Source organism: Taeniopygia guttata, chromosome 10 (genome assembly GCF_048771995.1).
Source record: "Taeniopygia guttata chromosome 10, bTaeGut7.mat, whole genome shotgun sequence".
Lineage (NCBI taxonomy): Eukaryota > Metazoa > Chordata > Aves > Passeriformes > Estrildidae > Taeniopygia > Taeniopygia guttata.
Window position 1 is genome coordinate 19,676,281 of NC_133035.1, and position 12,974 is coordinate 19,689,254.

Here is a 12,974-nt window from a genome sequence, read left to right on the forward strand (position 1 = left end):
CCAGATAATTTGGTGTTTTTCACAGCAAGGCTGGAAAAAGCCAGGGAAGGGCTCTGGGTTTGTGATGTGCAGATCTGGCCATCCCCAGAGCACGCTGACCAGAAATATCCTGCTGAGCATCCACAGACTGCCTGAAATGACCTGCAGAGCCTGCGCCGAGCACGGTGGGTCTGTAAAAATCCATTCCAGCCCATTATGTGCTGGAATTCATCCGAGTGCACCAGTGCCAGCAGCCTCTGCTCAAGGAGACTGATGAAACGGGTGGAATTTGGGATAAATCAGGGTTGGGGGTGGGGGAAATGGCAACAGAATGTTCTCCCCCTGGTTTTTATTTTATTTATTTATTCATCTTGATGTCTTAATTTCGTTATCTTTTCAGCTGGAGGGAGGGGAGGTGAGCCCCAGAGGGGCTGCCCCGTGAGCTGCAATCAATGCAGATAATGCACTTGGAAGTGCTCTCTCCTTTACTGGTTTTCCGTAAATTGCTGGGAGAACTTCCCGGTGATGATGGCAGAGCTGTGCCTGTGCCAGCAGGGATTGACTTCCAAAGGAAAATGGGGAGAGCAACTCCTCCTCCTCCTCCTCCTCCTCCTCCTCCTCCTCCTGGACGTGCCAGCTCAGGGAGGTCTCAGCTTCCAGAATCCTGGAATTTTGGTTTGGCTTGGAAGGTTCCTCAAAGCTCTCCAGGTTGTCCCAGGACACCAGGGAATTCTGGATGTGGCACTCAGGTGGCAAGGTGGGCATGGGACTCCATGATCTTGGAGGGCTTTTCCAGCCTCTGGAATTCTGGAATTCCTGCTCACCAACCAGAGCCTTTTTCCCACCATTGCTCTTCCTTCTCCCTTTGCCATCCTGATTTTCCACCCTGGTTGTGGGTGACACATTCCCAGCACAGCTGGATTAGGCCCAGGGTCCAATTAGCCTCATTAAAAGTATAAAATAATAATTCCTCATTAAAAATACAAACTAATAATTCTTTGTTCACAGTGTAAACTAATAATTCCTTGTTCCCAGTTGGTTTTCCATGGACAGCCCCACCAGGGATTTAGTGCCTGATCCTGGAGTTCAGCTTTTCTTTTAATGCTATTTTTTAACTGGAGGGTAATTTTGGGAGGGTAATTTTTGGGAGCCTTGATGACCTTGAAGGGCTTTTCCAACCTCAGGAATTCTGGAATTCCTGCTCACCAACCAGAGCCATTTTCCAAGCACTGCTCTTCCTTCTCCCTTTGCCATCCTGATTTTCCACCCTGGTCGTGGTAGATTAGGCCTAGAGTCCAATTAGCCTCATTAAAAGTATAAACCAATAATTCATCAGTAAAAATATAAACTAGTAACTTCCCATTAAATATATAAACTAATAATTCCTTATTCCAAACTGGTTTGCCATGGACTAATCAGGGATTTAGTGCCTGATACTGGAGTGGGGGCTCAGCTTTTATTTTAATGCTATTTTTTAACCGGAGGCAGCTCTATTTATCTGTGATAAATAATTTTTGGGTAATTTTTGGGAGCCTTGATTACCTTGAAGGGCTTTTCTAACCTCAGGAATTCTGGAATTCCTGCTCACCAACCAGAGCCATTTTCCAAGCACTGCTCTTCCTTCCCCCTTTGCCATCCTGATTTTTCACCCTGGTCGTGGTAGATTAGGCCTAGAGTCCAATCAGCCTCATTAAAAGTATAAACCAATAATTAATCAGTAAAAATATAAATTAGTAACTTCTCATTCAATATAGAAACTAATAATTCCTTATTCCAAACTGGTTGGACATGGACTAATCAGGGATTTAGTGCCTGATACTGGAGTGGGGGCTCAGCTTTTATTTTAATGCTATTTTTTAACTGGAGGCAGCTCTATTTATCTGTGATAAATAATTTTTGGATAATTTTTGGGAGCCTTGATTACCTTGAAGGGCTTTTCTAACCTCAGGAATTCTGGAATTCCTGCTCACCAACCAGAGCCATTTTCCAAGCACTGCTCTTCCTTCCCCCTTTGCCATCCTGATTTTTCACCCTGGTCGTGGCAGGTTAGGCCCAGGGTCCAGCCAACCTCATTAGAAGTTAAAATTATTAAACTAATAATTCCTCATTAAAAATATAAACGAATAGTTCCTCATTCAGAATATAAAGTAATAATTCCTCGTTCCAAGTTGGTTTGCCATGGACTAATCAGGGATTTAGTGCCTGATACTGGAGTGGGGCTCAGCTTTTATTTAAATACTATTTTTGAACTGGAGGCAGCTCTATTTCTGTGATTTGGGAGGGTAATTTAATGGGTAAATACAATCTTTATTGATGTTTCCTTTGTTAACTCGCTGCTGTTGGTGAAGAGCTTTGAAGATGAAAGCGCCGCGTGCAATAAATATTAACGTTATTCCAATTTATTTGAACGTTGCCAACATTCCAGCTCCAACATCTTTCATCCAAGAATCTCCAAGCGCTTTTCCAAATGTTAATTAATTTCCTCTCAGCAGTCCAGGGAGACACCTTTTATCACCAGCATCTTCCTTTCCCCAAGGAGTCGTTTTGGGCAAACCCAGGGAACGTGGCAGGAGTTTTTTGGGATTGATCCAAGAATTCCCAGCCTTGCTGCCTGACAACATTGCCTTCCTGGGAGCGGGCTGAGCACTCAGCTGCTCTGGAAAATAAAAAAAAAACCAGACAAGGATCATAGACCCCACCCAGAGCAGGAGAGGAAATGAAAACTCTTCCAGATCGGGATGATCCCTACTGGGAATCCAAGAATTTTCAGGATTTTTGATGTGCAGGAGGAAATTTTGATGGGGTGTTGAGCCAGAATCTCATAATTCTTACTTAAAAGATGATTAAAATGGAAATATTTTCTCAGGTGAAGATCTGAGCTGAAGGAAGTTGTTAAACTCTTCCAAATCAAGATGATCACAGCCAGGAATCCAGGAATTTTCAGGATTTTTGATGTGCAGGAGGAAATCTTGATGGGGTGTTGAGCCAGAATCTCATAATTCCTATTTAAGAGATGATTAAAATGGAAATATTTTCTGAAATGCAGCACAGGTAAGGATCTGAGCTGAAGGAAATGAAATTCTTCCAAATCAGGATGATCCCAGTCAGGAATCCAGGAATTTTCAGGATTTTTGATGTGTCATATTTTAATTTTTCAGGAGAAAATCTTGATGGGATGTTGAGTTGGGATCTTGTAGTCCTTATTGTAAAGGCCATTAAAATGGAAATATTTTCTGAAAAGCAGAATAAGTGAATATCTGAGCTGCAGGTGAAACTTCCCCTAAAAACCCTCCCCAGTCCAGAGGTGAGTGAGTGATGAGCCAAAAAAAAAAGAGGATTTCGAGACAACGTGACTCCAGCAGGGCATGAGAACAATGAGAAGTTCAAAAATAGCACTATTGACTGCTGGAAAAACAACATACATATAATTTTCAGGTAATTACTGCAGCATAATTAGCTGGGTTGTTTTTGCATGAGCCATCTGAAATGAGCTCTGCTTGCTGCTGGAGCTCAGCTTTATTTGCAGCACTCCCATGACTCAGGGGATGCTGGAACAAGGGATTGGGTGAAAAACGAAGAATTTTAATTCTTTTTTTCCTAGCTGAGCCCATCTTGGGGCACAGCCTGGCTGCTGCTGCTTTATCCTGAGTTTATCCTGATTTTTAGGCAAAAAAAAAAAAAAAAAAAAAGGAAATTTGCAGCAAAATCTACTCCGTAGGAATTCCATATGTGGTCCATAATGGGAATTATAGAATAGGAAAGAGAGTCAAATTGGAACAGGTCTTTTTCTAGATGACTCTCTGGGAAAAACGATTATAAATTCAGTTTATATGAAAATATCAGTGTTTGACATGCACTGTGTGAGTGGAGGGATGGGGAACATCCTAAGGACTCACTCTCCAAATTGTGGAAAATGTGAATTATCTTTATTTCTTTGTTTTATTGCCACAGGTTCTGCTTATTAAGAATCATTTACTGTCTGTAGAAACAACTTCTGACTTAAGCACTGGGGCCTTAAAAAATCCCTTTTAATTGGAATGAGAGAGTTCCTCGCAGTGAAACCCCGGGTTTGTTGATGCTGGAGGTCTGGAGAGTGCAATTAAAAGCCTCCTTCACCTCAGTGATGGTATTTTGGAAATAAATGCAGATTTCTGCAGTTTTTCTCATGTTTGAATATTTTTTTGGCCAATTCAAAGCTTTTGGAGGATCTGATGTTTTAAGTCTTGCATGGATTTGGGTTTCTCAGCTCCCCAGGACCTGCTGTGGTTGCTTTTTACTCTTTCTTCTTGTGTTGCATCCACAAATTATGAAAATGGGTGCTAATGACAAAAAAAAAAAAAAGAAATCCCAATCGTGATTCATGGAAATGGAATTTTGTTGACAAAAAAAAAAGGGGATTTAACTCGGCCAAAGGAAATGCTTTTCCAACTGGAGATGAATATCTCAGGAATGACCATTTCTTCTCAGAGAGAGAACTATTCCAGTTTTCATTTCAGGATTAAAAAAAAGAATAAATAGAATAATTCAAATAAAAGCCTGGAGAAAAGCAAGCAGATCCACCCAAAAGGGGCAGGGAAAGAAGTCCCAAAAGTGAATTTTAGGTGAGTAAAAGGAAGGTGAGGAGGATCCAGGGCAGGAAACGCTGTCACCTCCCCTGGGCTGGCCACAGCTCGGCCCAGTACAGACCAGCAGCTTCCAGAATCCTGGAATGGTCCTGCCTGGGAGGCACCTCAGAGCTGCCGAGGTCCCCCAGTGTCCCCAAACCCTGTCCAGGTGTCCCTTACACCCCCTCAACCCCATTCCCAATGTCCCCAGGTGTCTCCAACCCTGTCCAGGTGTCCCCAAACCCCGTCCAGGTGTCCCTCAGACCCCCTCAACCCCATTCAAATGTCTCCATGTGTCCCCAAACCCTGTCCAGGTGTCCCTTACACCCCCTCAGCCCCATTCCCAATGTCCCCAGGTGTCCCCAAACCCTGTCCAGGTGTCCCTCAGACCCCCTCATCCCCATTCCAAATGTCCCCAGGTGTCCCCAGCCCTGGCCCTGGTGTCCCCAGGGCTGGTTTTGATAGTCCAGGTGTCCCCAGCCCTGTCCCCAGGTGTCCCCAGAGTGTCCTCAGTGTCCCCAGGGCTGGTTTTGCTAGTCCAAGTGTCCCCAAACCCTGTCCAGGTGTCCTGTAGAACACCTCAGCCCCATTCCCAATGTCCCCAGTGTCCCCAGCCCTGGCCCTGGTGTCCCTAACCCTGTTCCTGACGTCCCCACGTGTCCCCAGCCCTGTTCCTGATGTCCCCACATGTCCCCAGTCCTGGTCCCGGTGTCTGTGGATGTCCCCAGCCCTGTCCCAAACATTCCCAGGTGTCCCTCACCCTGTCCCTGATGTCCCCAGGTGTCCCCAGTGCTGTCCCAAATGTCCCCAGGTATCCCAAACGCTGCCCAGGTGTCCCCAGCCCTGTCCCCAGGTGTGGCCCAGACTACAGACGTGGAATTTTGTCATTCCAGGATGCGAATACAAGTGGGAATTCTGTCACTCCAGGTTGGGAATACAGGCTGGGAAAACAGGCTTGCAATTCTGTTATGCCAGGCTGGGAATACAGGTGGGAATTCTGTCATTCCAGGACGGGAATATGGGTGGGAATTATGTCACTCCAGACTGGGAAAACAGGCTGGGAATTTTGTCATTCCAGGCTGGAAATACAGGTGGGAATTTGTCATTTCAGGCCAGGAATACAGCTGGAAATTTTGTCACTCCAAGCTGGGAATTCTGTCACTCCAGGTTGGGAATACAGGTGGGAATTCTGTCATTCCAGACTGGGAAAACAGGCTGAGAATTTTGTCATTCCAAGCTGGGAATTCTGTCACTCCAAGCTGGGAATACAGGTGGGAATTTTGTCGTTCCAGGCTCAGAAATGCCCTTGTGTTACTTTTAGGCAAAGAGTAAATTTGGATTATTAGACAAAGAGGAAAAACTCTTGGCTACTCGGACTAATGAAAACAACATGTTCACAGAAAAAAATGCATATCTTTAAAAATATTATTGTGTCTGAACATGGCTTTGAGCATGTGAGTTATGTGACACGATACATTTTTTGGGAAGTTACAGAAGAGGAGAATAAAAGAAATGGCGGGGTAGGAGACAAATTCTCAAATCATTTATTTTACTGCGATGCGGCCAAAAGTGGGAAACGCAACTTTGGAAAATTGGGAATTGAAAATATCAACATTTTGGAGGTTGAGGAAAATCTTTATTTTTCACTTTTCTCTCCCCACAGAGGTTAAAAATAAAAAAAATATTAGCTTTAGCTCAGAAGCAGGAAAACTTGAGGATTGTTTGGGGCTGTTCTCCCCTAGTCCAGTTGCATCCCAGTATTTTGTTTTGGAAATTGAGAGAAAAATTGAAGATTTAATTTTAATTTAAATGTTAAGATTTAATTTTTAAGATCTGAGTGCTGCCATGACTGCCACAGCTGGAGCCACTGCGAGCACCTCTGGAAATGACTGCCTGTTGACAAAGGCTTTTTTTGGCAATAAACCATCAGCCGAGCTTCGGGAGCAGAGAGGAACAAAATTTCACTACATGTAAATAATAGCCTAAAAATAGAAGCGCAGATTGTTTTCCTCATTAAGTTCCTTCTCCATCCTTCAGTATATTCTGCACTGAAAAGGGAGCGACTATCAAAAAGCCCAAACTGAAAAAAAAAAATAAATTAAGAGCTTGGGCGAGGTTTAGCTGTAAAAAACACCGTCAGGAGCATTTTAAACCTGATTTTCTGTATCCCCTTTTTTAGTTTGCTTCCTTATTTTAATGCAGCCGAAGCCATTCTGGGGCTGTTTTATTTAAAGGCAGTTTTGAGAGAGGACGCTGTGGTTTATGGCCACGTGTCAAGTTTGATAGTGTTGTGCCATGATTTAGCAAAACACCGGGAGCACATGTCCACATCCCACTGAATTTGGTAGGAAGTGGGGAAGCAGAGGAAAAGCTGTTTGGCTGTGCAGCAGCCTCATTCAGGGGGAAAAAAATTCAAAAGTAATTGAAATAAAGCAAGGCTTTTTCTCCACACAATTACAGAGCTTTAAGGCCGGATCCTTTCAGCTCTCCATGAACTCATTGATCATGATAGATGACGATTACATGTATTTAATAATTTCAAATTAAAGGTTCTGCACTGGGCTGCCTCAGACCACTGAAATAGACGGGCTAATTCTGGGAGCCGTGGGCGTGCTGGAGTCATCTGATTTTATTTTTTTTTAGCTGTCTCACCGAGCACCCTGCCCCCTCCCCAAACCAACCTTTCAGACTCGCAGAGAAACCTTCATTACACGCAGGATTGTCGAACTCGTCAGCCTCCTCTAATTGCTGCTCCTTTTCTGAGCGTGGCAGAATCCAGGAGAGCAGGGCCATCAATGGAATTGGGATCAGGGATGAAGAAAAAGGGGTGTCAGCCAGCAGCTCCCCCGATCTTCTGCCAGTCTGGAGGATATTTCTGGGTGAAACGCTTGGAAATGGAAAGTTTGGAAAGAGATATGAGTTGTTTGCTTTGCTCGGCTTATCAGGACTTTATATATGCTCACTGTAAACATGAGGCCATCAAAAATCTGCTTATTGAGCACATATAATTTATATGTATGTTCATATATTTATTTATAGATGTTCATATAATTTATATAGCTTCTTTTTCTGTGTTAAGTGTATGTGACCTGTCCACCTTGGTCAAAATCCATACAGTTTTGTCCTGGATTGATGGAATGTGACACATCCTGATATCATTCCATTCTCTTCCCTGCTTACCAGGAGTTGTTTTCCTCAGGACTGCACATAAATATTCTCACCAATAAACAGCATTGTAGCAAAAAACTCCTTCAACACTTTTGACACCTCTCTCCCATTCTTCCCTTATCACAAACTACCAAATTTTAAATCCTGGGTAACCCTCTGAGTCAAATGTTATAAATTTTGATTCTGTAATTACCACTTGTGGTTATCTTACCCCAGGTTCCCTGCATGCCTTGTTTGAATCTGCAGAGTTGGGACATGAAAGCTTTATTTCATTTTCAGTGCCCATCATCTAAGTGCTTTGGGAATGTAGGATGATGGATTTTACGGCAGCTATGGAAAAATTGGAAATTTTGTCTTCTTTGTTCCGTTCTGTGCATTAAGGTGAAGGCCAAGGAGAGAAATTGTCATGGTGATCTATATTTAGGGAATAACACACAGGTAGAAAGAAGCTGAATCAACATTTAATCCACACAAATTCACAACTGATGCATCATCTTGCCGGGCAGGATTTTGGTAGGTATTTTCCCCTCTGGCTTGCTGTTGGAAGAACACAAATTTCACTCAAAATTGACATGAAATGGGTGCATTTGGACCCAAACTCTGCTGTTTGGGACTCCTAAAACACCTGTACTGCTGTTCCTCGGGATCAGGAAAACCTGAGTGAGCTCATGATGGTTCCTGAACTCTGTGCAGTAGCCCTGGGAAATAAAACTTAAAATTCCCCAAAATAAAACTTGTAATTTCCAAAAAACCTCATAATTTCCAGATTGGTGCACACCAGGAGCCGGTGCCCACTGAGGTACCCTGGCCTCATCCCTTTCCACTCCTGGAGGTCTCAAACCCGTGGATTAAGTAGCAAGAATCTGTGAAAAATGCATATTTTATGATTGGCTTTTTGCAAATGTTACAATGAATATTATATGTGTAATGTTACAATGAATGATATATGCGTTAGAAAGTTCTGCTGTATTAATTCTCTTAAGTAGAGTGTTAAATACAGTTTTAGGTTACAACATTATGTTAAAATAGAAACTCTGTGATATAAAATTTGTTACAAGCTCAAGCAGGAAGATGAGATAATCAAGAAACTCTTCACACAGAGATGTCAGCGAAGGGGGCCCATAAAAAGTTCCTCCTTATCAGAAAAAACATTCTTCCACCTTCTCTCCATCTTTGTAGAACAAACAAGATTAAGGAGAAGTTAACAAAAAACAGAAAAGTTCTTAATTTGTAAGGAATTTATGCATCATGTATGAGATACATGAATATGCAACAGGCTGTTGATTTAAGGTTATTCCTTTGTTCACAAAGTCTGCTTTTTCGTGACTGAGTGTCCGAGAGCATCCAGATGTCCATAATTCTTTGCTGTTTATTGTCTTGCAGTTGTCCTAACTCTAAATTTTATTAAGTCTTATTACTGTTTTCATAATCATTTTATTATTACTAAAGTTCTAAAAGATTTTAAAAACCAAGCGATTGGCATTTTTCACATTCTAATGATATTACTATTTTTATAATCATTTTATTATTAATATACTTAAAAAAAAATTAAAAACCAAGTGATTGGCGATTTTCACACTCTAATTATATTACTAATTTAATAATAATTTTATTATTATTAAACTTCTAAAAAATCTTAAAAACCAGGTGATTGGCGTTTTTCACACTCTAATTATATTACTAATTTAATAATAATTTTATTATTATTAAACTTCTAAAAAAATCTTAAAAACCAAGTGATTGGCGTTTTTCACACTCTAATTATATTACTATTTTCATAATCATTTTATTATTACTAAACTTCTAAAAATTTTAAAACCCAAGCGATCGGCGTTTTTTTCACACATCGGAGCTGCAAAATCCCATTTTAATAATTTATTTATTACAGGAGGAACGCGCACCCAGCGCTGCCCCGTGGCGGCGCGGGGCTGAGGGGAGCAGCCGGGGCGCCCTGAGGGACGCGCTCCCCTCACGGAGCGGCGCCAAACTACGGGCAGGGCGAAACTCTACGGGCAAAGCGAAACTCTACCGGCACGGCGGCCCCACACAGCGTCACCGGGGCGGCTCGGGAGCAGCACCGGGAGCCGGGAGGGTGCGGCAGCCCCGGGATGAGGGCGCGGAGCGGCGGGGCCGGCGCGGCTGAGGAGGCACAAAATGGCGCCGCGATTCAAACGCTGCGCGCTGCGGGCGGGCGGGGCGGCGGCGGGGGGGGGCGGTGTCCCGGCGGGGTTCACTGCGCCTGCGCGCAGAGTCGCAAGATGGCGGACAGTGCGGAACTAAAGGTAAAGCGCAGCTCCGCGTCCCCCCGCGGCGCCGCCGGGGCCGCGGTCGGGAGCGGCCCGCGGCGGGATGAGCCCCGCCGGAGCGGCCGCGCCGGAGCCGCGCTGGCAGCGCGGGCTGAGAGGCGGGGTGGGTGTGGAGCGGAGCGCGGAGCTGCCTGCTCTCGCCGCCCCCCCTCCGCCGGCCGCGCTCCGCCGGGCGGCCCCGCCGGCAGCCGGGGCAGCGCGGGCGGCTCCGCTCCGCGCCCGCCGGGTCGGGCGGCGCCGCCGCGGGTGAGGGCGGCGGCCGCGGGGAGTCCCCGCGGGGTGTGGGGGCCGGCGGGGGGACGGAGCCGCGGCGCCCCGCGAAGTTTGCGAGGGGAGTCCGGCGGGAGCGACCCCCGGCAGCGGCGGTGACAGCGGGGGCAGCGCGGCGGGGAGGGCGGCCGGCCGCCCCGCCGGTAAATAAAGAACGTCACAGGCAGATGTGGAGGAGTTCCGCGGCGCTGAGCTGGCGGCGGTCCCTGTCATCCTGCGGAACGCGGGGGGACGGGGCGCTCCGAGCCGCCGCGCTGCCCCGCCGGGGGTCGCCGCGCTTGGGGCGGTTTTGGGGCATTTTTGGAGGATTTTTGGAGCGCTCACCCCGGAGGGAAGGAGCTCCTCCCGCTCTGCCGAAGGCGGAACTTGGGCTTTCCTAAGGCGAAGAAGAATCAGCGAATTTGAGGAAGAGCAAAGGCAGGGTAGAGGGTGGTAGGCACCCACCCAAAAATCCCAGGAAAAGACCCCCCGAAACTTTGCGGGTGCAGCCCTGCACACGCTGCAGGGTGGGAAAAGTTGCGGAGTTTCCTCGCAGTTTTCACAGGGTCCTCATTCCCCGGGAGGGCTCCTGCCTCCTTCTCCTGTAAAGTTCGCAGAGCGAAGGGCTGGAATCAGGTGGATCTGAAATGGGTACGGGCACAGGCGTGTTAAACATGTAACATAAACTATGGAGTGTCTCGGGTATGACTAAGGAAATATTTTGTCTTTTCCTAGAGGTTTGGTAGATCTCCGTTTTCTGACTATCAAAGGTACGGTGCGCTTTCGTTTTTAGGTGCTTAAGGAGCTGTCAGCAGGTTAAGAAATATTAAATCTTCAGTGTGTTCTGCCTTGTGTGGGTCAGGACCCTTCAGATCTTCCTTTAAATCCTCCTCTGGCCTTCGTTTTTCTGCGTGTCTTCAGACCACATTGTATTGCTTGAGCTGTGTAGTCCTTAAGCCTTTTTTCTTTTCAAGCTCTGCTTCCCACATAACGAGATCAGAGGGCTAAGATGTGATTCCAGTGCTCAAGTTTTTGTCAATTTTAGCGTGGCAAATGGAATAGTGTGTTTTGGTAAGTAACAGCGAGAGTTTGGTGGTGCACAGCAGCCAGCTTGGCTTTATGTGATGCCTTTATTAGCAAGAGTGACTCAAAAGGAGTTCAAAGAGATGGGAGATAGGGAATAAAGTCATTCCAAACCCCTTCATTGATCACTGCTAGAAGTCTCCTTCTTGAGAACTGGTAGAGAAAAATCAGAGTTTTTAAAATTTATGTTTCCTAAAGTGCTGTTGCTGCCTCAGGGGTGTGGAGGGTGAATGCCAAAGTTGCTGTTTTATTCTCAGTTTCAATTTTCTGTTCAGGTTCTGGCTGCAGTGGTACTTGAAGGCAGGGACTGGAGGATGGCACTCAGTGAAAAGTTGGGCTTTTTTTCTGCAGCCACGGGAGCTTGGCAGTTTGCTTAACAAAAAAGTAATTACTTCATAAATTCATGCTTGGAAGACCTCAGGACATTCTGATTTTTTTTTTTTTTAATTTTTTGTCTTTGTACAGAATTAAAAAGCTGCGTGGGTGGGAGCTGCTCTGTCAGGGAGGAGAGGGGACGCAGAATCTCCTGCTTGGGCTTGGAGCTGTCACCCTGCAGCTCTCCAGGCTCTCAGGTGCTGCAGGAGCTCAGTGCTCCTCAGAAAAACGTGGAAAGCTCTGACATCGTGGCAGGGGACACTGGGGATTTTTTAAGCAGGAGTAAATCCCCAGAAAACGTGCTTTTAAGTTCTTTTTTTGGGAGTTGAAAGGTAGCTAAGGGAGGGTGTGCGATTAAGACTCTGCTCTTTGAAGAATGACTGGTGAATTCCTTTAATTATTTTCTTAGGTAAAACCTTGCACGGTTCTCCTCTGATTAATTAGCAAATGGGATTGATTTCAGATTTAGTGACCTTTAAAAACTAAAATCAACTGTAATACTTGGGCAGGGACTCTTCTGCCTGGCCAGAAGAAGTTTGTCAGAAAAACTTACTCAAGTTTCTAAAACTTTGTTGCCTTCCTGTGCAGAGAACCCTGGGGCTATGTGTGGGGAAATTAGGGAATGTGACATGTGGAAATTAGGGAATGTGATATGATGGGTGCTGTTGCCAAAGGAAGATTAAAGTTGCTGCTCCCTCAGAAAAACAGTGGTCAGTCATACTTGCCACAATTTTTCATGGAGTTTTAATCATGAAATTGCCTTTCCTGTAATGTATTTCCTTACCACAAACGAGAGCCTTTCAGCCTTTTTTGCCCCCATTTTTTGTTTGTTCTGTGTGTGTGGGGGAATCAGATAAGGTGAAACCTGGCTTTGCAGATCCCGGCCTTGTGAGGGTCCTGAATTCCTGACTCGGGAAGGTTGGGGTAAATTGAAGCAGTATGTTTTCCTTTCTGCTGCTGAAACAAGGGAACTGCAAAGTTTGTTCTGCTCAGAGTTCTCCCTCACTCCATAGGCTGAGGCATATGTGAATTTTCCTGATCTTAATTACTATTCCTGTCTAATTGCACCCAGACTCTAATTTATCTCAAGGTAAGCTATTTAAAGCTCTTTCTAATTGGAAGGAGTATACTTGAGTGATTAAATCTTTCCTTCAATATTTCTTACATCTCTTTAAATTGGTTATTAGATTGTTGTGATCTTCGCCTTCCA

The 12,974-nt window shown here is 45.1% G+C and overlaps 1 protein-coding gene and 1 long non-coding RNA gene across 2 annotated transcripts in view; one reads left to right on the forward strand and one right to left on the reverse strand.

The window, feature by feature from the left end:
* Positions 1–1,909: 1,909 nt before the first annotated feature.
* LOC140684823 (uncharacterized) lies at positions 1,910–9,218 on the reverse strand. Its single transcript, XR_012057629.1, has 3 exons — positions 7,963–9,218; positions 7,265–7,470; positions 1,910–4,298 (listed from the first exon to the last, which is right to left on the reverse strand). It is a non-coding gene; the product is annotated as an uncharacterized lncRNA (long non-coding RNA).
* Positions 9,219–9,890: 672 nt separating this feature from the next.
* PIAS1 (protein inhibitor of activated STAT 1) overlaps positions 9,891–12,974 on the forward strand; it is a 56,953-nt gene continuing 53,869 nt past the window's right edge. The window contains 2 exon segments of the mRNA XM_030281190.4: positions 9,891–9,956; positions 9,959–10,033. Coding sequence (XP_030137050.4) covers positions 9,906–9,956; positions 9,959–10,033 — 126 coding nt within the window. The 5' untranslated portion in view covers positions 9,891–9,905.